Genomic DNA, 24771 nt, shown 5'->3' with positions numbered 1-24771 from the left:
TCTTATAAAAAACGACTTATATTAGAACAAGTTATTGATATGATGAAATTAAATTTCGAAGTCTAGAAGACAGGTGGCGACAAGTGTGAAGCTAATTTACCCGTCTCGAGCAGTAAAACATGCGGAAAATTAAACCAACTTAAAAATACCCATTAGCCTCTAGGCATACTGTGATAAAGAAACAAACAGAATAAAAAACAAGATTGGATTATGAGCACACATCAGAAACATCTAATTATGATTCCAGATTCCTTGATTCTATACCTTATTCCGTTGCTAAATAATTGTGTGTAGTTACATATTTTTTACAATTATAACTAGTCAGGTCATAAGTATTGTCACACAGTAAAAACTTTTCTTTTAGAATGCTGGCCACAAAAAAGTTTATTGAATTCGAATTTCGAATAGTTCATGAAAATAAAAATGTATACTTTTAGAATTTTACTCATTTTTAAATATGGAGTGGACGCTTAAAGAAGACCGTGTTGCAGTTATTGCGTTGCATCGTTGCGGTTACGCGCCAATTCAAATTTTTAACATTCTGAAAAATTTGAATATAACCAAAAGATTCGTTTATCGTACCATCAAACGATACAATGAAGACTCTAGTGTAGATGACAGGTCAAGAAGTGGTCGCCCTCGGTCTGTTAGGACTCCAGCAGTGATAAAAGCTGTGAAGGCGCGAATTCAAAGAAATCCCAAACGTAAGCAGAAACTGTTGTCCCTTCAGATGGGGTTAAGCAGAACCACGGTGAAAAGGGTGTTAAATGAAGACTTAGGGCTTCGGGCATATCGAAGAAAAACAGGACATCGTTTGAATGCTCGTCTAATGGACCTGAGACTGAAGAGATGCCGCGCTTTGTTGAAGCGGTACGCGGGAAAAAAATATCGGGGAATTCTTTTTTCGGATGAAAAAGTTTTTACCGTAGAAGAGAGCTACAACAAACAAAATGATAAGGTATACGCACACAGTAGTGAAGAAGCGAGCAACCGTATTCCGCGTGTCCAACGAGGTCATTTTGCATCCTCGCTCATGGTATGGTTGGGAGTTTCTTATTGGGGCTTAACAGAGGTACATTTTTGTGAGAAAGGTGTAAAAACGAATGCAGTTGTGTATCAAAATACAGTCCTGACAAACCTTGTGGAACCTGTTTCTCATACCATGTTCAATAACAGGCACTGGGTATTCCAACAAGATTCGGCGCCAGCTCATAGAGCGAAGAGCACACAAGACTGGCTGGCGGCGCGTGAAATCGACTTCATCCGGCACGAAGACTGGCCCTCCTCCAGTCCAGATTTGAATCCGTTAGATTACAAGATATGGCAACACTTGGAGGAAAAGGCGTGCTCAAAGCCTCATCCCAATTTGGAGTCACTCAAGACATCCTTGATTAAGGCAGCCGCCGATATTGACATGGACCTCGTTCGTGCTGCGATAGACGACTGGCCGCGCAGATTGAAGGCCTGTATTCAAAATCACGGAGGTAATTTTGAATAAACTTTAGTGTCATAAGAATCTATGTTTTGTTAAGTTCATTTTGGTATATGAATGGTTACATAATGAATAAACTTGTTTCAATTATTTTACATTAAACATGTGACAGAATTTATGACCTGACTAGGTATATATAATGCTGAAACCGACAAGTCCGGAATCAGCAATTCCGGAATTCGTAGGTTATAACAATAAAATCCTCATTACCAGTGACAGCGCAGTTTTCAATTTTGTTTGGTTGTTAATTATAGATCGCGAGGTCTAATACTAGACTGAAATCGATAGGAATTGTAACATACCTTGTTTATTTGATTTTACCTTGTTAGATTTGATTTTGAGTATATATGATACTCACTACGCTTTGTGTGTGAAACATTAAACTATTTCATCATTTAGTTTTTTGCTTAGTGCGAGTTTTTAACGCTCTCGATAGCGTAAAAGTTAACTTAAATATGTATACAGTTGGAACAGCGCCCCAAGCGGCAAACAGGGGCGCAGAGGTTGCGAAAGTTATAAGTTAGCTTAACAAAGAACACAAAATAGGCAAAAAAAACTTGATAACTACATTCATCACTAAAAATTTCTTACTTATTTACTAGAGAGATTTCTATTGTGATATATTTAAAAACAGAGAAAATACTCTGAGGAATTGCTTAATTGGTGGTAGGACATCTTGTGAGTCCGCACGGGTAGGTACTACTGCCTTGCCTATTTCTGCCGTAAAGCAGATTCGTTTCGGTTTCAAGGGTGGGGCAGCCGTTGTAACTATACTGAGACTTTAGAACTTATATCTCAAGGTGGGTGGCGCATTTATGTTGTAGATGTCTGTGTGCTCCAGTAACCACTTAACACCAGGTGGGCTGTGAGCTCGTCCACTCATCTAACTAATAAAAAAAGCATCCTCTTTTGTTTCCCTACCTATTTGCTGGTAGTCTGGGGGCACATTACAGTTTCGCGCGGACGGGTAGGTGAGGTCCTTTAACCTGAGAGAATTTGCTGACACTGGCCCTAATAAGAGCAGTATTTCGCAGAATCTGCCAACGGATACGAATCGCGACCCACCGAGAAGATCCGGCGATAAACTCAGTGGGGATCTGCTTTTATTATCGCAACCTGAACAAAGCTCATTCTTAGTGCATTTCCACAGGCCACGTACTGCCGGAATAAGCTCATCTCGTTCCTTAGCGTTCTTATATTATTATGTCTTCTTTCCCCCTATCACATTGTGATAAACTTCGGTAACCACTTAAAACCGAATGGCCGTGAGCTCGTTCACCCATCGATACAATAAAATATCTGTAGTAAATCGTGATTAAAACATTAAGCTTCCAACCTTAGCCAACTTCGGGTCAAAAGCCTATTATATGTGTTAATATAAATTGTAGAAATCGCGCCTACGCTGCTGTCGGTGCTTCTTATTCAATAGAAAGCATTAATTCATTACCTTTGCAATCAATTTTGAGTTACGGTATAACGCGTGGGTTTTGATTTCCACCATATCTCACTTAATCATTCACAATCCATAAGGCTTGTTTGTGTAGCTTTGTGTTCGTTCTTAAAGAAATTTCTTTTGTATTATCCTAAAGAATTTGAGTAGAAAAATTGAATCCTAATTTCTGTGGCGACTTTTATCTTTTATTTATTTCTAATTCGTAATTAAATAGATTTTTTTTTATTGCTTAGATGGGTGAACGAGCTCGCAGCACACCTGGCGTTACATGGTTACTGGAGCCCATATAAATCTACAACGTAAACGCGCTACCCACCTTGAGATATAAATTCTAAGATCTCAGTATAGTTACAACGGCTACCCTACTCTTCAAACCGAAACGCATTACTGCTTCACGGCAGAAATAGGCAGGGCGTTGGTACTTACCCGCGCGGACTCACAAGAGGTCCTACCAGTTTCTTGGTGAATGGTTAATATTTTTCTGTTAAATTTATACCTACTAGTTAGCTTTCATCTAATGATCAACAAAGATCACAAGAATCATAAAAATAGATATTCTCGTATATAATTGATTGAATTTGAAATATCCATCACCAATAATCATGAAATAAAACTTCTTCAAGTCAAACAAGTATATAACTTGTAACAGATGTGAAATTAAAATAATATTATCGAATAATCCCTTGTAAATGACTGATCAAGGAAGAAAAAAATACCGAACTATCGACATTTTCACTATAAATAATCCATCCAGATGGCCGATAAAAATGCTTTTAAATCGCAAGGTCACTGACTCGACAGCGCTTATTTAAAAAATAACTTTCAACTTTCAACGTCAAGATTGTTTGTGGTACCTATTTTAATGGCCGACCGTAAAACTATTTCGCGTTGCTTTGTGTACACAAGGCAGATTTTCAACCGGAATAATAAATTGAGGACTAAAAGTCTGCAAACAAAACGGTACGGTAGACCGCGGAATTGGAATAAAAAAATCGGCAACTGTGAGCTGAAAATTGTGGTGAACAGAATATAGATCTATCGAGAAATTTGATACACCTGTTTTCAAATTAGGTATACAAAATATACAGTATCGGCTTCGTGAGATAATTGATCAAAAATATATGCACAAAGTCGAGACCTCAATAAAGGTAAAAGCAGACGAATCCATATCAAAGAGATTTACTTACCTATCTAAAAAGTAAACCCGACTAGGTTGCTTGAGATTAAAATTTTATTTACTTTTAGTCATGCGATCTCCCAAGACCGTAGACAAACAAATTAAATTTGAGCAAAACTAGCTGCGCCAGTTTCCTGATACGGCTCATGATAAATATATTATTTATTTTATTTTCATTCCAGACACATCTTTGATGTCTCTTTACGCACAAGTCGCGTATATCTGCTGAATTTCTCAGTTTAGCAACTGCGGTGATGGACGTTAAATCTGTTATACCACGGTTTTATGTTGAAATTAAATCTCGAATGTTGGCAATTATTCGATTTAATGGCTACCAACTGTTCGACATTTTCATGTTGACAGCGCATCGCACCGAGACCGGCGGGTTTTAAATCTTGTGTCAACCAGAAATAGTCATGTAATCGCTGTCGTATCTCATGGTATTTGTAAATTACACCGTTTTAATCTCAATTAAGGTATTGTCGTTTGCTTTGAACGGGAAGAGCAGAGATAAATATATCGAAGCTTCTAGATTAATAATAGATATAATAAAATTTAAAAAGGTTAAAAATCGCGTTTTCAAGAAATCCGTTTTCAAGAAAAACCGCTTCAGTATTGCAAATATGACACTTTTTAAGTGACGAAAAAATAAGATCGATCGATCTTTCCACGTCGACATATTGATTTATTTTTCGATAAAATAATAAATAGGTCAAATAATGACCACTTTAAATATGAATTAGCCACTTAAAGGATTATGTCAGAATTTCGTTCTTACATCCGTAACCCTGGTTCCAGCCACTGAGTTTCTTGCCGGATCTTCTTAGTGGGTCCCGATTTCGATCCGATAGTAGATTCAGCGAAGCACTGCCCTTGCTAGGACCAGTGTTAGCAATTTTCTCAGGTTGAGCCCGTTAGCTCACCTACCGGCCCGCGCGAAGTTGTAATAGCCCCTTAGGCCTGGTTCTTTTGTAGTATTCTTTCCCAAACAGCTTTTTGGAACGAAGTTCCTTATGGGACGATGCGGAGGGATACCCTAACCGGAAAAAAACGTCCGTAACGTAAGATTTTTATTAGTAATGCACCACTGAAGTAGGAAACCTATGGAAATGAAACGTCAACAAAAAATTCGTGCCACTGTGACGTCATCTGGCCACAAAACATGGCGGTTTTAGTGCTGCCCAAAAGATTTTAATGTTAGTAGGTTTTATCGATAAACGTTCTTGGCTCATTTTATTTTAAATATTGTGGAGTGAATGTATTTGTAGAATTTATACTATAATAGGAAGTAAGTATATTGTTATGTGCAAAGATGATGTGATTTAGATATTATGTGAAATCTAAGACGAGTTCGTGCTTCAAATTTGCTTAGTAAACGATATGACGATTTTTAAAATTTGCTACACTGATTTTATAAAGTTGTCGTTTGCCGCAAAACATAAAGATATGGCGTAGTACAGTGCCATCTGCCCATTTCTAGCATGCTGAATGTTATCGTATTTTGAGTACGTGTTTTTCTTAGACTATTACAATCTATTTTAATTGTTTTGCTGACTCCGTAACACACTAACCGCAGCGCACCTCAAGGAAGGTACGCCGCACCATTTGAATCACTCTCACTTGAGAGAGACTCAAATTTTAAACTTATCAAGGGACCGCCTGATAAAAAAAACACCTACAGAACATTTATTCGTTAATAAAATTACAAACGTCATTCCTTGTGACTTCCTGTCTAAAATCACTTAATTATTAAATATTTAACGAGTTGACAATAGTGTTTTACTCACTGCGGAATAAAAGTATTTTATTTAAATAGTTCCGAATAGATTTAGTCGGTAGCCTTTTTCCTGAAATATCTAAGCAGAATGTCTAAATATGTTTAGATGACATATTTTAAAGAGGTATTTATGATTAGTGTCATGATCAATAGATTCCGACCGAAAAATGGTGTCCGATTTTTCGGATGAGGGCTCCATAACGAATTTAAATATATATAGATAATAGTTTTGGGGCATCGACTTTCTTGAGATCCTATAAAATATGTTTTAATTATTATTTTTGTATGTTTTAAGCATGATAAAATAAGAAATTTTATATAAGCAATCATATTAAATCGATATCAAAGTCAATAAATAATGTACAACCCAAAACAGACGGCCGAACTGACGTGACAATGACATTTGGCGCGCTAAACATGGCGGATTTTCGGCCTCATTAGACGGAGACGGAGACATTTACGTATATTCATGTTTCATTTTATGTACGCACTGAAATACTGTTATATTGTTTTCCTGCGAGTTAAAGTGCTGAGTAAGAACGAGATAGATATATGTTTATGTATGTGCCTTCAAAATGGGTGCTATTTATATAAGCAATTGTACGTATAGAACAATATGTCGTGTCCCTACTATATAGGTCTATGGTAATGCACACAGTGTACGACTCAACTTTGTAATAACGTGCAAAAAATAACATATTTTTTTATTATATATTTTTTATAAATCATTGTGAATAAAATAAAATTGATAGCTTTTTAAAGTAGTTTTTTTTTTCAAAAAAAATCATATTAATAAATGTATACCGGAATAATTATTTTCTTTAGACCTCGAATATAACTTAAAATTAATATTTCTGTAATAAAGAACTTCGTTCCTATCCGGTGTTCCACGACACATCTTTTTATTTGCAAAATTTAGACATTTTCGTAGTTTTTTCCACCATCAGTATGTATCTCCGCACTGCTGGATGAAGGCATCTCCCATAGTCCGCGACTATGAACGCTCATAGTTTAATATTTATATATTTTAAAAGTACAGAAGCGACCTTTGCCCTCATCAGATCAATGAACATTGTTCAACGTTTTCCGACATTCAAATTTACATATACCTTACGCTCGATTGAAGGTGAGAAGGGCGCTCGGTCCTCAAAGGAGCTCTTATTACGTTCTGTCAACGATGACGCGACCCATTTCAAGAATCACATGAGCGAAGCTATTAGTTCGAAAACAGTCTATATCTTTAACTTTGCTTGTTATAAGTTCATACGGCTCTAGGGTGAATTTGAATTGACTAATGCATGCGGCATGAATAATAATACATAATATCGTCTTCTCGCATTAAAACTGTTTAATAATATGTAATCTCAAAACTTACTAATTTTACATGGGAGTGTTTTAAAGGTTTAACATGTGATATTTTTAATATCATCATAATCATCTTTGCTACATTTTTATTTTTATTTTTACCAGTTAGATTATCTGTCTTTTAAAGTAAGATAAAATTATGTATTAATTTTGTTAATAGTAGTCAAAATATAGGTACTCTAAAAAAAAAACTAAAACTAAACTATTGGAGCACTTAGGAAGGTTGATGAGCACAGTTTTTTCACAAATATTTCCTAATATTAATTAGTATTGATTTAAATATTCAATTTAAATCACTTCTGATTATAATTCAGACGCACATATAAAATTCGCACTTGTATAATGAAAACAATATGAAAACACGTGTTTTAAATGTAGAAACTCAAAACATGTGGATAAATATTATAAAAATAAATACACAGTGAACAGAGGCGGCGTGCGTGCCAACATGCGCCACTAACAGAGGTTCCAGGTTTAGTGCGCAACTTCATTCTGTTAATTTTGTATCACGGTGAGCGCGCATCGTAAAATTTCACTCTCATCAATTTTTCATAACGCGCCTAAAGAAATATAACTTCAAAAAATGGTATCATGACGTAAAGGAGACTGAAACGATTACATACATTTTTGGGCCCGAATGTAACGTGATGAAACTAATATGAATTAATAGAATGAGATTTATCAGTACCTTGCTGAAAATTATAAAAGTTTTCTCAATCTGAGAGCCGAGTTAATAAAGATTTAGTAAAAGTTAGGTTATGTTACAATCTCTTTAAAAGAGCTGAATAATAACTTATTTAAGCATAAGTAAATGTTTATTATATCCATTGGTTAATCTTTTAAATGTCATATTATGAATGAATATCAATGATATATATCAGGTATGGAATATGGAATTGCTATCCCACAATTCACACAGCGATCCATAATTTCAACAGTATCCAATGCAACAATTTCAAGTCAAACGTGTGAGCGATCGTCGGTGTCCAGTGTAGAAGCAATTGTCGTACAAGGCTGGCAGAGTTGGAATCCGTAATAATAAAGCAGTGATCGTTGAAAATATAAAAACAGCCCGATAGATACACACTCAAAATGCGTCGAAGATACAAAACGAGTAAAGCAGAAAAAACCAACAAGCGCCAAAAAATAATTGTATAATCTATGAACAAACGTCATGTCGGCTTACTGTCAAAGCTGTCATCAAAAATACAATCGATTTTAATCGATTTGAAATCGATAATCATATTACTTTGCTAAGTAATAATAGACTTTTTCTTCATTTATGTATATAATCGCAATTAAATCCGGCGCATACCGCACTTGTATACAAAAAGTATAAATCGCTCATTTAATTACTTTGCATTAATTACCTAGTGCAATGTTTTTCTTATTATAATCCTGTAATCGATTAATTAAATCGATCACACCGTTATACCGACAAAAACTAACTTTCTCATTTTTCTCCGGTCCCAGAAAGAGGATTGAGGTGATTTTTTATATTATTGTATAAAAAAATATGACAAATTTTTTAGACTACATTCCAAGTTATTACATTTTTGGCCCACGATTTTCCGTCTCCTTTGTTATCAACGCGGGCTAGGTCACTTCAGTATGCTGGTCCTTCGTCGTGGAGTCCGACTTGTAAAGCCCGTTCATTTCTTTGGTACCCGTTTGTGGGATTTTAATATCAGTACATTCCCGTCACTCGATGCGTATCGATACGTACTCGCTTACACTGAGCGTCCCATTAGGCCACGATTTGATCGTGCATTTTATTTTTATTGAATTTTGGATCACACCCAAATGTCGTAATTAGTTTAAGGAATTTGTTGGCGCAACGAATTCTTGATTAAAAAAAAATGTTGTTTTTATGCTCGTTTAGTAAAACGAACCGAAAATAAAAAGCGTGAAACGTAAATAAAACTTGGGTATTGTACAGATTAATGAAAAAGGTAGAACCATTTTTGGAATTAAAAAAAGTGCGCCCAACGTGGGGCTCGAACCCACGACCCTGAGATTAAGAGTCTCATGCTCTACCGACTGAGCTAGCCGGGCTACGCTGCTCAATATCGAAATTTTAAATAACAAACTAAATGGAAAATCAGTTTTAATAAACAATCTATTTTTAAATTTCTAATGTTGAACAATAATTAAAAACTAGTTCAAAGTTAAATTGGAATATGAAATCAAGTTACATAATTAAAATAAGTTACACAACATGATTTGGCGAAATTGCGTTTGTTTGTCCTTTTTATGTTTGTTTTTTTTTCTTCGTGAAGAGTCTCGTGAGAGTTTAGACTCTCCCCAGGAGGGGATCCGACAAGACATCGACTTTGCAACGGCGACTGCGTTGCCCCGTCGCCTGGATCGGATATGATTTCTTACGATAAATGACAAGATTTTTTTACAGGCTTATTTAACTCCCCGTGTTCTACTTACTATGTTTTTATGTATGCTCATAGATTTCTACGTCGTTTACCGACCGATTTGTAAAGTATGTATTTTTTGTTTGTGATAACTTTAATTAATATATGATAATTAATTATATATAAATCAAAACAAATAATAAACGATTAATAATTAAACAATGAAATGAAAAAACAACGAAACTAACAACCTGCAAACATTTAACCGATGCCACATCCATGCGAACTAGCTCCTTGGGGCGCCAATATCTACCCGCCACCGAGCGGCCGGCCGGCTGGTCGAGGCGATCTGCTGTGGTAATCTACCCTGTTTATACATTTTAAGAAAATAATAATCTTTATAGTTTTTGTTAAATGTATTGTTTATAGCATAGCATCGCATGTTGTTACTGTAAATTATTGTCATGTACTGCACGATCTGAATTAATTGTAACTATTTTAATGTTCTCATTTAAGTGAATTTATGTAATTCTTTTGAGAATAAAGAATATCTTTAACGCGAATTATATACTATTGAATTCAGTTTTTTATTAAAATATATTTTATTATATTTATATTGTGATTGTAGAATTGAACCTTGAGGAGATTAAAACCATAAGACACTTCTTTGATATAGTATTTTGATAATACAAATAAAAAGAAATGAACAAAAAAAAACTATAAGCTCAACAGAGAAAGATTGTAGTAGGCACATTGTGGTTCACGTATAAGTACCATCCCACCTATTTCTGACACAAAACAGTCATGCCTCGCCGTATCAAGAATTTTGTATACCCGATGTAAAATACATCGCGGATGTCTCCCTCATTTCTCAAAGGAAGTGGCGGCATTTGCACTGTGATGCCCATGGGCTCCGGACTAACACCAGATGAACCGCAATGCAATGACACATCGAATTGCGAATAAACAACACACATTACAAATATTTAAAATAAATTAATCTCTGAGTTTATCTCACCAAAAAAAAAAAAAAAAACATTTTATGGCATGCACTTCTTCAACTCGCTCAGCGCCGTATCTCGCTTGTTATCCACGAGATAAAAATCACAGTTGGCGCGTGCTTCGAAATTACTACTTGTTAAAATTTGAATTATGTCCTTTCTGTACAAAATTAATTGAAAGGTCAACAATCCGTGTAGACCTTGATTTTTATCTTTCAAATTCAAATTGTGGTTTAGCTGAATAAAGAGAATAGCCGTTTTACAATTTGTTTATATTTACAACGGCCGTCTGGTGTAGTGGTAAGTGACATGGTCACTACACAAGGGGGTCGCGGGTTCGAATCCCGCCAAGAGAAGATATTTGTATGATAAATATAAATGTCTTTTCCAGGGTTATGGATGTATATTAAATATATGTATGTGTGTAATAAAAATCTTACATTTATTGCCGTTATCTGGTACCTGTAACACAAGTTCTTTGCGAACTTATCACGGGACCAGCTAACGTGGCGTGATTGTTAGTAAATATTTATTTATTATTATTATTATATTGTATTGAATTATCGATTGTTGTATTTTATTATTTCGAAGAAAAGAGGCCTAAGATCCGTGTTTATTAAGTTAATTTTTCAATTAACAAAAATCGGTTCCATCTGTGTGTGTGTGGCATTGGTTTCCGTCGCTCGAGGACATCAGCAATCCACTGGGCACCGACCGAAATAAACGACAGATAGGGAAAGTGAAAAGTGAAATTTAAATAGGTTTAGATTGTAGATATGTTGTTCGCAGACACAAAAGAAGTATGTGTTATTATAATATATACTTTAAAACATAATAAATGCACAGTCCCAGGTCGTAGATGTATTTCCTGAGTATTGTAACATCTCATTAGTACTCTGTCGCTTGGCTGTAACGCTAACGATTCTGGAGTACATGAGCGACCGTTTGGCTGCGACGCAGTTCTGGAATAGTCTGATGCTCACTGATGCTCATGCGATCTAATGAACAGTTTCAGCAATGAATATTGAACCGAACATACACCACTGACCTGCCGAAGCTACTGTTCATAAGTGAACTCCATTAAAAAATTGGCACAAAAAAGTAATCACTAAAATTATTTTTTTAATTGAGGTTCAATAGTAGTTTCATCAATATCCCGTCGTCATGAAGCTCGGTCGCGCTCCCGATTCCGTTCCCGTCACGAGGACTGTGGTGGATTGGCACACGCTGGGCATCAGCCTGGCTGAATCTGATCCACCATCGCTCCCGTTTAACCCGGACTCTACCCCGTCTCCTCAGGATACCGCTGAAGCCATAGACATCTTAACATCACACATCACCTCGACATTAGATAGGTCATCGAAACAAGTTGTAGCGGAGGACTTCCTTCACCGCTTCAAATTGTCCGACGATATTAGGGAACTCCTTAGAGCTAAGAACGCCTCGATACGCGCCTACGACAGGTATCCTACCGCGGAAAATCGTATTCGAATGCGTGCCCTACAACGCGACGTAAAGTCTCGCATCGCCGAAGTCCGAGATGCCAGATGGTCTGATTTCTTAGAAGGACTCGCGCCCTCCCAAAGGTCTTACTACCGCTTAGCTCGTACTCTCAAATCGGATACGGTAGTAACTATGCCCCCCCTCGTAGGCCCCTCAGGCCGACTCGCGGCCTTTGATGATGACGAAAAAGCAGAGCTGCTGGCCGATACATTGCAAACCCAGTGCACGCCCAGCACTCAATCCGTGGACCCTGTTCATGTAGAATTAGTAGACAGTGAGGTAGAACGCAGAGCCTCCTTGCCACCCTCGGATGCGTTACCACCCGTCACCCCGATGGAAGTTAAAGACTTGATCAAAGACCTACGTCCTCGCAAGGCTCCCGGTTCCGACGGTATATCTAACCGCGTTATTAAACTTCTACCCGTCCAACTCATCGTGATGTTGGCATCTATTTTCAGTGCCGCTATGGCGAACTGTATCTTTCCCGCTGTGTGGAAAGAAGCGGACGTTATCGGCATACATAAACCCGGTAAACCAAAAAATCATCCGACGAGCTACCGCCCGATTAGCCTCCTCATGTCTCTAGGCAAGCTGTATCAGCGTCTGCTCTACAAGCGCCTCAGAGATTTCGTCTCATCCAAGGGCATTCTCATCGATGAACAATTCGGATTCCGTACAAATCACTCATGCGTTCAACAGGTGCACCGCCTCACGGAGCACATTCTTGTGGGGCTTAATCGACCAAAACCGTTATACACGGGAGCTCTCTTCTTCGACGTCGCAAAAGCGTTCGACAAAGTCTGGCACAATGGTTTGATTTTCAAACTATTCAACATGGGCGTGCCGGATAGTCTCGTGCTCATCATACGGGACTTCTTGTCGAACCGCTCATTTCGATATCGAGTCGAGGGAACCCGCTCCTCCCCACGACCTCTCACAGCTGGAGTCCCGCAAGGCTCTGTCCTCTCACCCCTCCTATTTAGCTTTATTCGCCGACGACACGACTGTTTACTATTCTAGTAGAAATAAGTCCCTAATCGCGAAGAAGCTTCAGAGCGCAGCCCTAGCCCTAGGACAGTGGTTCCGAAAATGGCACATAGACATCAACCCAGCGAAAAGTACTGCGGTGCTATTTCAGAGGGGAAGCTCCACACGGATTTCCTCCCGGATTAGGAGGAGGAATCTCACGCCCCCGATTACTCTCTTTAGACAACCCATACCCTGGGCCAGGAAGGTCAAGTACCTGGGCGTTACCCTGGATGCATCGATGACATTCCGCCCGCATATAAAATCAGTCCGTGACCGTGCCGCGTTTATTCTCGGTAGACTCTACCCCATGATCTGTAAGCGGAGTAAAATGTCCCTTCGGAACAAGGTGACACTTTACAAAACTTGCATAAGGCCCGTCATGACTTACGCGAGTGTGGTGTTCGCTCACGCGGCCCGCACACACATAGACACCCTCCAATCCCTACAATCCCGCTTTTGCAGGTTAGGTGTCGGCGCTCCGTGGTTCGTGAGGAACGTTGACCTACACGACGACCTGGGCCTCGAATCAATTCGGAAATACATGAAGTCAGCGTCGGAACGATACTTCGATAAGGCTATGCGTCATGATAATCGCCTTATCGTTGCCGCCGCTGACTACTCCCCGAATCCTGATCATGCAGGAGCCAGTCACCGTCGACGCCCTAGACACGTCCTTACGGATCCATCAGATCCAATAACCTTTGCATTAGATGCCTTCAGCTCTAATACTAGGGGCAGGCTTAGGGACCCCTAGGCTTAGGGCAACCTAACCCATGCATTAGCCCGCTGAGTTTCTCGCCGGATCTTTTCAGCGGGTCGCGATTCCGATCCGGTAGTAGATTCATTCGCGAAACAATTGCTCTTGAGTTGTTAGGTCTCCTTCGGAGGCGCTCGGGCAGTTGTTAGCAAATCCCACCCCTCTTGGCTGAGCCTTTGCTCGCCCACCTGTCCTGGTGAAACTGGAAAGGCCTTCGGGCCACCAGTAAACTTTCAATCATAAAAAAAAAAAAAAAAAAAGTTTCATCAACGTGATGTTTTCAAGTCGAATCCTAACTAAACAATGTCTTGGTCAACACCCCACCTTAGCGTCCGAACTCCATGCCGAAGCACCGAAACGACTGGATGGCTGACGCTAGGATTCCTTTGGCGAATAGCGTCTTGTAGCTGAGCATTCTTTCAAAAAAAAATACTACATACATATTCGTAACATCGTTATATCAATTTTATATCTGTCATTTAGTGTGAATTAACCAAAAAGTACCGATATCCCACTTGGACAACGCTAATACCAGCCCGAACGCAGCTATTGTTTTTTTTTATTGCTTAGATGGTTGGACGAGCTCACAGCCCACCTGGTGTTAAGTGGTTACTGGAGCCCATAGACATCCACAACGTAAATGCGCCACCCACCTTGAGATACAAGTTCTAAGGTCTCAAGTATAGTTACAACGGCTGCCCCATCCTTCAAACCGAAACACATTACTGCTTCACGGCAGAAATAGGCAGGGTGGTGGTACCCACCCGAGCGGACTCGCAAGAGGTCCTACCACCAGTAAAAAAGCTAGAACTAGCTCAAGTGAAATTTGAGTTTCAACATTCCAAACAGAACCAATTTAATTAATAAACACATATGATTTGAAAAGCTTTGATAAAATACTAACCATGCTAGATTTTCATATGACGAAAAATAGAATCTAATGTCTGTCATTCAAAGATTCCTTTTCTACGTTATCGAGTTTTGTTCTATTGAGAAAATTATTACGAAGAGTCGATTCTAACGAATAAGTGATCAATGTCATTAATTTATGAATGAAGATAATATTATTATCGCTTGCATGTCATTCGTGGTTTCCAGATGACTGATTGCTGTTTGTGACATGAATCAATTTAATTTAAAGTTATTCAATACTAGCTGACCCGGCAGACTTCGTAGTGCCTCAATCGATAAATAAAAGACCTAAACTTTTGTATAAAATAAACTTAAAACCAACAAAAAGAATCCGTCCGACGGGGGACACATCAAATGAAAAACAAAATTGTTATTTTTATTTAATTCCCAGCAATTTCATATTTATCTACCTTTTAAACCTTCTCTGGACATCCACAAATAATTCAAGACCAAAATTAGCCAAATCGGTCCAGCCGTTCTCGAGTTTTAGCGAGACTAACGAACATTCATAAATTCATTTTTATAGAAATAGATTGCAGAGTAGAAAAATGCATCATCCATGTATATTTACGGTCTAACATTTTCTACTTAAATACCTCTTTTCAACGTAAATCCTATTTCGATCACCAGTGGCTTACTTTTAACTTAGCGAGGTTGTTACAATTATAGTTTCTATTTATGACGTGAATAAATCATGGTTATGGTCTGAAGAGTATCTTCGTATACAACTCAAATGTCAAAAGCATGCCTATAAGCACTGATCTCGTCTGCTTCTTAAAAGTATAACGAAAATATCTCAAACATTTCCATAGTACTTTCAGTCTAAAAACACTCTGACTAATCCCTTCATTCATCAAAGTATATAAAAATGAAACAATTATGTATTACGGGTAAGAGCGTATACTCGTAAATGGTAAGCGTGTATAGCTTAAAAAATTGTTTTACTCGATTAGAATAAAGAATTAAGCCGACTCTAGTTGCGCTCATATTGATGTTCTTTTGTGTAAAATAGGGATGTCAGAAAATGAATTTAAATTACTAATAGATTTACTTATTTTAATTGTATTATCATCATTATCCTCACTCATAATATAATTACTAATGTATTTTTTTCCATCTATCTCGCTTCCCTGAATCCAATGTTAGATTGCTAATACAGAGCTTTTTATTGGTTTGTTTAAATTGTCACAAATACAGTTAATTTTTTTATTAACTTGACATATTTTTTTTCTAGTTTACCAATAATTGCATCAAAAACCCAAATCCAGTAACAAGAATAATTGTATTGAGGAAAATATCAATGCAAATATTCCTCTAACCATATCAGCGTACTATAAATGGAACAAGAACATACGAAAGGCTATAGCCTATATAAAGACAGCGTCGCCGGGAGCACGTACAAAATAAAAGTGAAACATACATGTAGGGTGTGTTATCTGCGTAATAGATAAGAGAACGTACGTGCCCTGAATAATTATTACTTGAACCAGCTCTGTAGCTTTTATAAAACAAAATGAAGCTTGTTCGAGTTTAAGTTGATTTTACCTTTGAGAATCAAGCTTGTTTCTCCAAGGTAAAAAGTCGCAAGGGTACGTTTTAAGAGCAGAAAAACATTATCGAAATTATAATTTGAGTTCATAGGTCTATACATAAATATAAATTAATAGAAGGAAATCTATTCTAATCTATAGAAAAAGGCTTTGTGATTTTAAACACAAAACTTTGCCCTGAAATAGGCAGTATGATGCTATCTACCCGTGTGAGTTCACAATGCCCTATCATCAACATATTAAACTAATTCCACATTATAATAAGATTACTGCAACCAAAGTACAATCTAAAGATCAAAGTCTCGACTAACTTCAAACGTTATTCAAAAACATTACCTATTGTGTGTCATTTAGGTACTAAATACAAGTCGTTGATCCTAATAATGTTTTTTTAAGAGCTAGACGAATACTCTCCTGACTCTTCGACCCTTGGATTTTGCATTAATATCGATAAAATACATATGTAATTCTGATGATAAAAAAATAGCACACAATAATTTCCAGAGACATGAAATATTATATTATAAATCATTAATCATATCGCTTGAGCGAGCTACTAGAAATACAATGCAATTAATATCAAAACAAAGCAATTTTGATAACTGAATTCCAACTTAAATTCAATTACCATAATGGTATTTATCATACACTACTGTTTATCAAACACGTCTGTGCAGACTTTTTTCCTTAAACTAAAATATTCAGGGACTTTTAACATCGGAATAAATATGCCTTATTTTATTAATAAAGTTGATTCAACCATCTGAATCAACACTATATCCCTTTAGTAATGTGTCAAATTTAGTATGTAAAATAAGTATTAAGCTAATAATCCTCCTTTTCAAATAAAGTCTTCGCTTCACATATTAAAGTTGTACAAATACCAAAGTATATACGGAAGGTAAACTCCACAGACGAAATTCACAAATATTTACATTTTATTTACACAAATGCGATAATTCCCACATACCAAACACACATTTGTTTTATGGCGCCAATGTTTGCGCTGGCCGTGTCGATCGAAAATTCTGTCGCTGCATTTTGTGTGTGCAGGCTATTATTGCTATCTAAGATTTTATTTATCGCAGAGTAAAATTCCAATGAATTTGTGTTTACTCTCGCCAAAGACACGATAGATCTAAAATATTTAAAACCGAAGAACGCACCTGCCAATTCGATTTTATGGATACAGTCGTTCTCCAACGTTTGATGAATTAAATAATCGCAACTTTGATTCGAATTCGACATTCAAATAGTTTACTGAATCCTAAAGTACCTCAAACATATCATCGGCTAACTGCCTCTGAATTACATCACGAAATTAATAACAATTATTATTACCTACAGCTGTGACCGATGATCCCGAGGCGTGCACCGTTATTAAAACATTGCATCAGTTTAAGGAAGTCACATTTCGTGATGCAACATTTAATTAGACCTACCCATAAATTTTAATAACAGGTGTGTGGGAAGACGTGTCCCTAATGATGTTTGTAAAATAATACAATGTAAAATTTCATAGTAGTTTTATTTAATAGATGAGAGCTTTATGAATAAACTTCCAAGTTTGTTCAACCGCACTTGTGAGAAGAGTGAAAAATTCGTTGTGAAGAATTCATTTTCATCAATAAAATTTGTGAATTGTTGCACGCTGTGATAAAATTTGTTAAAACAATTTTCTGTGGGAAGCAGTAAACAAAATTTTCGTTATTGCTTAGTTTATTGAAGATGAGATATTATTTTATGAACTTAAGTTATAATTGCGGTTTTAAACTGTTGATCATACTCGCCAATTGCATAGTTGCTCACGTTTGTTGAGTAAGATAATTCAAGGAATTCGTGCCCAAAACTTAAAGCTCCAGAAGACTTTTATGCTATATCCTAGTCTCTACTTATCATCTCAATAAAAGTGGTTCAATGAACTTGGTCCAAATCGAGCACCTAAACCCTTAATTCGTATCTTTGTTTTGCTGTTAACTTCAAACAAATGTAAAATGTAATAACTTTACATAGGTACTATTTCTCACATCTTTCATGCAGATACTGCAAGAGAGGTCATCAGGCAAATTAATTTTGTCAAAATTGTCTCCTGTACTAAATTGTTCTGCGATAACTCCAAACCGATGTCTCATTTGATGAATAAGTGTCTCCAATCCACTTGTGTAAAGCATATTGTAAAATGAAGTCAATAGTTTTGTATTTCAGAACAATAAAAATACAAAATGAAATGAAAAACCCATCAAAAATAGTTGCAAAATATATTTTGAAGTGCTCTGAACAAATTACGTTAATTATTAGATACAACCTCGTCTTGGACGTAATTACTCAATACCAACTCCTACAACAGCAATAGATTGTGGTGCATTGCGAATTATTTTATTGGTGTCACGAAATTATTAATTATAGTTAGCTTAGTTGATTTGGATACTTTCAAATTCCTGCTTTGATTTCGTTTTTTTTAATATAATAAAATACCAAAGAAGATACCTAAAACACTAGAAACTTAATAGAGAGCTGTTAGCTTTTTTGTTACAAATTAATTCTGTTTCCTAATGAAGTCAAATACATTGGAGTATAGTTTATCTGTTTTCGAGTGGTATTGATGACCGTTTTGTAGGACATATTTTACAGATAAAAACTATATTCGACAATACAATACTTTTGTTGTACCAAAGATACTAAATAATGTCACTAATATCGTACAAACCTGTCAGATTATTTTTCAAAATATGAAAACTGAGGATGCCATTTCATTGGATTCATTAGACGAGCTACATAATAAATAAAGGTCTATAAATATAAAGGTCTATTTTTCTCCTCCCTATGAAAAATCCCCACAGTGAGCAGAAATATGGACTGTAAAAAAAAGGGAATGTCTCTTATTTGAATAAAATGAATATTTGTGTGTTTGTACTCTAAGTTTGCACATCGTTCACACAATTGAGTTGAAACTTTGAACAGTTGTCGTTGGAGCTTCCGGGAAAGTTTCTAATGACAAATGAATTTCAAATATTTAAATAGTCCCACAGAAGCGTGTGATAATTCAAATTATTACAAATATGTAAATTTTTGTTGAAATTATAGAGAATCATAATGAAAACAGAAAATAATAGATAATAAGCCCAAACGGCTAATTATTTTTTTTGCATAGACCGTTAACGACTCCACGATCTATCTGGTGTTGAGTGGGCATCAACAACGTAAATGCCGCCATAGTACAACTCGCGGCAGAAATAGCCAAGCGGGATAAATATTACCAGCCTGTTTTTTCTCCAAAGCAATCATGGGCAAATAATAAGGATTAAGATCCCGACCTTATGTCTCAAGGTCTCGCGACATTCATATTATGATCTCTGGTTTCTAGTTTCCACTTAGATAGATACCTAGATCGGGCGTCGTGGTAATAAAAACATTAGTATTATCAACACTATAGCTTTGTAGGGTAGCTCACATTTCCTAATGTGGTACTTACTTATGAAACAAAATTACTGCTAAAAAAAAACAGAGCAAAGATTAGCAGTATTACAAACACGGAGCTCCCGTGAGAGTTCTAGTCAGTTCGGCACGGAATTTAATCATAAGTTTAATGGAAGCAGTTGGCTTCACTGTTTCTGAATATTTTAGTGTTTAATTACGTGTATTGCTTTCTCGAGATTACAAAGTTAAGATAATTGTGTTGTAATATTAAACTGTTATGTCAAAAGAATTTGCTTGTCGGCTTGGTTCGCTGAAAAAATATGTTTAGAAAGAATCTCCGTTCAGAAATGGGACTTCTTGAGGCACGATCCTACGATGGAGATAAATGTTTTCTTGTTATCTGTTGTGGAATTTTTAGTTTGTCCAATTGTACGTAGTATTGAAACATAGAGTTTCAACTTACAAGAACAATTTCCTACTGGCAAAGCATTTAGAACACTGATTTATTTGTTTAACTCAATGGTTTAGAAGCTGCCTCGGCTAAAGATGTCTGTTATGTGTATGTGGGTTCAACTTGAGAGAATTTGTTAACAGAAGCCCTAGCAGGAGCTATGCTTGGCAGCATCTACCACCGAATCGGAATCCCGATCCCCTGAGAAGATCCGGCGAGAAACTCAGTAGGCTGTGTCTATGGGCCAGTTCGTTCGTCCAAATCTTCACCGTAATCGACGAGTTCGACGAGGACGATGATCAGTGCTTTAGCGGCCTAAAAGTACCGTGAGTGGACCGGGGGATCCGACAAGACATTATATCGGGTGACAGCGGTTTTGCATTGCACGGTCGTTTGGGTCGAATAAATAATTAGGGGTGGCTGCTACGATAAGAGGGTTATCGTGTCGCGCCGCTTTGTCGAAGTAGCGTACTGACGCTACTTTAAGATACTTACGTATCGGTTCTAAATTTAGATCGTCGTGAAGGTCGACATTCCTCACGTACCCCTGTGCTTTGACGGCTATCTTGCAGAAACGGGATTGGATAATCTGAAGAGAGATTATGAGCATGCGGGTCGCGTGAGCGACTACTACACTGGCATAGGTCATAACGGAATGTATGCAAGTTTTGTTGAGTGTGAACGAAGGGACAATTTACTTACTTCTCTTGCAGATCTTGGGGTAGAATCGACCGAGTAGGAACGCGTCTCGTTTCCGTACTGACTTCCTGTAGAAACAGAATGTCATCTATCTGTCGAGGGTGACGTCTAAGCGCTTGGCCCTCGAAGCCCACGACATGAGTTTGTCAAAGATTTTGATGGTGCGAATAGAGCCGTAGATTGTCAGAAATATGAGAGCAAAAACCGTTTAACGTAACAAAAGGGGTGAATTATTTCCCGCTTTATTATCTTCGTATGTCCCACATAATGACAGAGGGATAAATTGCGGACGTGAGAACTACCGCAGGTGCTAGGATAGTTACCTTAAACGTTAAATTGTGCCTGGTTGATGTCGTTATGTACCTATATAAAAAAAAACATAAACATACTATATATGTATGGAATATATGTATGCAAAGATAAAGTAAGTTTAGTACCAATTACAGTTAATTATGGTTTTTTCATCTGTTTGTTTCACGATTTTTTATATTTCTATAATGTCTGAAAAACAACTACTTTAGAAGAAATTTAACTCTTAAATGAATCTATATCATGTGGTTTCAGTGATTTTGATCTAATTTCGATTATTGGGCACACTGGTGAACTCAAAAGGGCTGATGAACCCATCTTGGATATCAAGGGAATGTCGCAGCTGCATCAGCGCAATTGCTACTCTACTTTTAAAACAGAAACACGAACAGAAATTCGGCACGAGCTTTTTAGTTTCAGTCATGCACGAATTTCCAGACGTCAGTAGATCCGGGTAAGGTGTGATATTGAGATCGCATTAAACCGCCAGATAAGTAAGAAAAGAGCCCCACTTAGGAAAGAGAGGTATATAAATGCGAAAGTTTTCAAAAAAAAAAGCGACTTAAAGCCTCCTCGCTATTAATGAAACTTAATTACCAGACGCCCGAAGCGATCCTCAGTTGATGAATAGTTATGCTTAACGAATTAAGAGACCTATGTCATTTACTACCTTAACACGGCGAAGCTTAATATCTATTAATCTGTTTGGACCATAAACAGATGATTAATGACGTGTTTCGTGTAGATGCTGGTATGAGGTTCGAAGCTCGTTATATATTTCAAAAATCTATAAGCAAAAATGAAAGAGGTTTTATGGTAACTAAGGTTTGTAAGAGCTAACGCTGATCGTGTAATAAAAATTAAACCCGCAAAAATGATTATTTTTTGTAATTACTGGTGGTAGGACCTCTTGTGAGACCGCGCGGGTAGGTACCACCGCCCTGCCTATTTCTGCCGTGAAGCAATAATGCGTTTCGGTTTGAAGGGTGGGGCAGCCGTTGTAACTATACTGAGATCTTAGAACTTATATCTCAAGTCTCAAGGTGGGTGGCGCATTTACGTTGTAGATATTTATGGTCTCCAGTAACCACTTAACACCAGGTGGGCTGTGAGCTCGTCCAACCATCTAAGCAATAAATAAAAAAAGCTTCGAGAAAGGCTAAAAGTGTCGTCTGACATTGCCAGTGTTTGTCAATTGGATTGACAGTTTGACATCGACTAGGCTGCAAGCTGTTAAGCTTCGATATCTGTTCAGGGTTGACCTTGATAATATCGAAACACAAAAGAGTTATAATTTGCGTAATTCGTGGTGGTAGGAGGTCTTGCGAGTCCGCGCGGGTAGGTACCACCGCTCTGCCTATTTCTGCCCTAAAGCAGTAATGCGTTTGGGTTTGAACGGTGGGGCAGCCGTTGTACTTTACTGAGACCTTAGAACTCATATCTCGAGGCAGGTGGCGGCATTTACATTGTAGATGTCTGTGGGCTCCGGTAACCACTTAACACGAGGTGAGTCGTGAGCTCGTCCACCCATCTAAACAATAAAAAAAAGAGTCACTGCCTCTGCTGTAGTGTTTTCCAATAATTTTAATTGAAAAGTTCGGTGCGTGGTTGACCTGATGTTTAGTACTTACCGGAGTTCATAGGCATCAATCACTACGTGAATGACAAAAGGTCAAAGTCGCAATGATATCGTCCCCCCTTTCTCAAGTCAATCCCCTTTTAGCACAAAACCGTTTCGCGGCAGAAATAGGACGTTATTGATTACCCCTGCGGACAAACAGTGCGCCCCACCAGCAATAAAATATCTTTGGGAGCTTTACTACACATACATACTACACATACATACATGATACTGTAACTGATAATTCAAAAAACCATATCAGCGGTCAATAACGCCATAAAACTATGAACTCACCACTAAAAAACGTTAATCAAATATAAAGCTGCATGATAATTTTCAGAAGTCTATTACAATAGCGTGTCCAAACATTTTTTTTTTGGATTCCATTGAACTACGTGATTTATCACTATATAAACAATGTTGTTTTAACAAAGTTAACAACACTAACAATACATCAAAGGAACAAAAGGCCAGTCACCCAATATTTGGCATCCTCGCAAAATAGCATATTCATGTTAAATTTGTTCGTGATCTTGTAAATTTTTATGCTTCCTTTAAATGACTCAGTTCACTACGCATTATTCGACATACCTGTTACAGTAGATGATGAGCCTTCTACAGCCGTATATACTTTGTTGACATGGCAACGGACATGCGCACTCCAATCGATATCCGTAAACAATGAATTTGTCATGTCAGGACCAGTACAATGACTCGAAAAACAAAAGCAATCACCGGTACAAACCGAAATAGGCAAAGGAAAAGTATCCTTCACCACAATCGTATTATGTTACATTGCGATTAATTGTAATCCGAACCCTGTAACCGATATGGTTGAAAGGGTTGAAAAAGAAATAAACAAAAAAAAACCTTCGAACAAAAACTTTTAAACCATTCGTTAACCGGCAAAAACTCAATGCTATCGGAGCAAAACAAAACGTAAACATTATCGACGGAGGCCTTTTCTAGATAGAGGGACGTACAATAAATATTTACACGAGATAAACGTTAACAGATCAAATAAATAAACTCGCACTTAATCGAAAACTCACCGGAAACTCTCCATGGCCGGCGAAAATCTGGCCGAACTTATTTCGAATCCAGAAATTACAACATCCCAGCTGGATACCGTGGATTCATTCAGGTGGACTTATCGTAATAGAACACTTTCGCCTTCGCTTCAAGCCGGGCGCATCGCACCGCTGATAAATACGAGAAAAAAAACACACCGGCTCCTCGGGTCGACTGTCAAAATCACGTGGAGCGTCCATACACGCACGCGTCACTGTTTCCACTCAAGAAACGTTCCGATCATAGCGCATGACAGTGTAGCAACATGATATTCATGTAACGGACTAACCTCCCACACAGTTCGTGAAGAACTAAGCGCAAGTTGTGGAGGTGCACGTGGCTACGTAGCTTACGCGACGGCCGCCCTTCCTAAGCGATGCCCGTGTACTACGAATCCCGACTCTCACTCGACAGCCCCACGATCGACTTTCGTTCGAAAATGTTTCGTAATGCCGAGATGAGCTAGAATATGGGACGTTACACACAGAGTATTTCCGTACCGCGATCAGTGTGCGTATCGTGAGTTCAGACGCGGAAAAGTGTATCTTAATTTCTATTTTCATGATTCATTCTTTTCTGTATTGACAAAAAAAAAAACAAGCGTCCTGTTGGAAATCCGATACGGAATTTTTTAATTCGTCCGACGATACGGCTTCCATTGTTGTCGGCGATATTGAAAAACTTTCCTCTTGGTGCGAAGGTCTTTTTACCTCGTTTTTTTTTTCTTCTCTCGATTTTATATGAAACTTAGTGGGCAGTCCGGTTTAATCTTCAGTCTTTGTTCGGCCATGACTTGCTTATTCTTTTTCTTGTTAAAATTC

At 37.5% G+C, this 24771-nt stretch overlaps 1 protein-coding gene and 1 non-coding gene across 9 annotated transcripts in view; both read right to left on the bottom strand.

Moving 5' to 3' along the window:
* The window catches only part of Mp (collagen XV/XVIII-type protein multiplexin), a 225495-nt gene extending 201172 nt beyond the window's left edge, over positions 1-24323 (bottom strand). For 2 of the 8 annotated variants that reach the window (XM_089731118.1, XM_089731120.1), the window contains exon 1: positions 23932-24322. In XM_089731118.1, the coding sequence (XP_089587244.1) occupies positions 23932-23945 (14 nt within the window). In that variant the 5' untranslated portion in view covers positions 23946-24322. Of the gene's footprint in view, positions 1-23931 lie in introns of all 8 variants that reach the window. The other 6 variants (XM_089731123.1, XM_089731119.1, XM_089731124.1 and 3 more) reach the window with 6 other exon arrangements.
* On the bottom strand, positions 9247-9319 carry TRNAK-CUU (transfer RNA lysine (anticodon CUU)). Its single transcript has one exon. It is a non-coding gene; the product is annotated as a tRNA-Lys (tRNA).
* Positions 24324-24771: the final 448 nt, after the last annotated feature.

This window comes from Bombyx mandarina, chromosome 11 (assembly GCF_030267445.1).
Source record: "Bombyx mandarina strain Sakado chromosome 11, ASM3026744v2".
NCBI lineage: Eukaryota > Metazoa > Arthropoda > Insecta > Lepidoptera > Bombycidae > Bombyx > Bombyx mandarina.
This window is presented reverse-complemented; position numbering and strand designations above follow the sequence as displayed.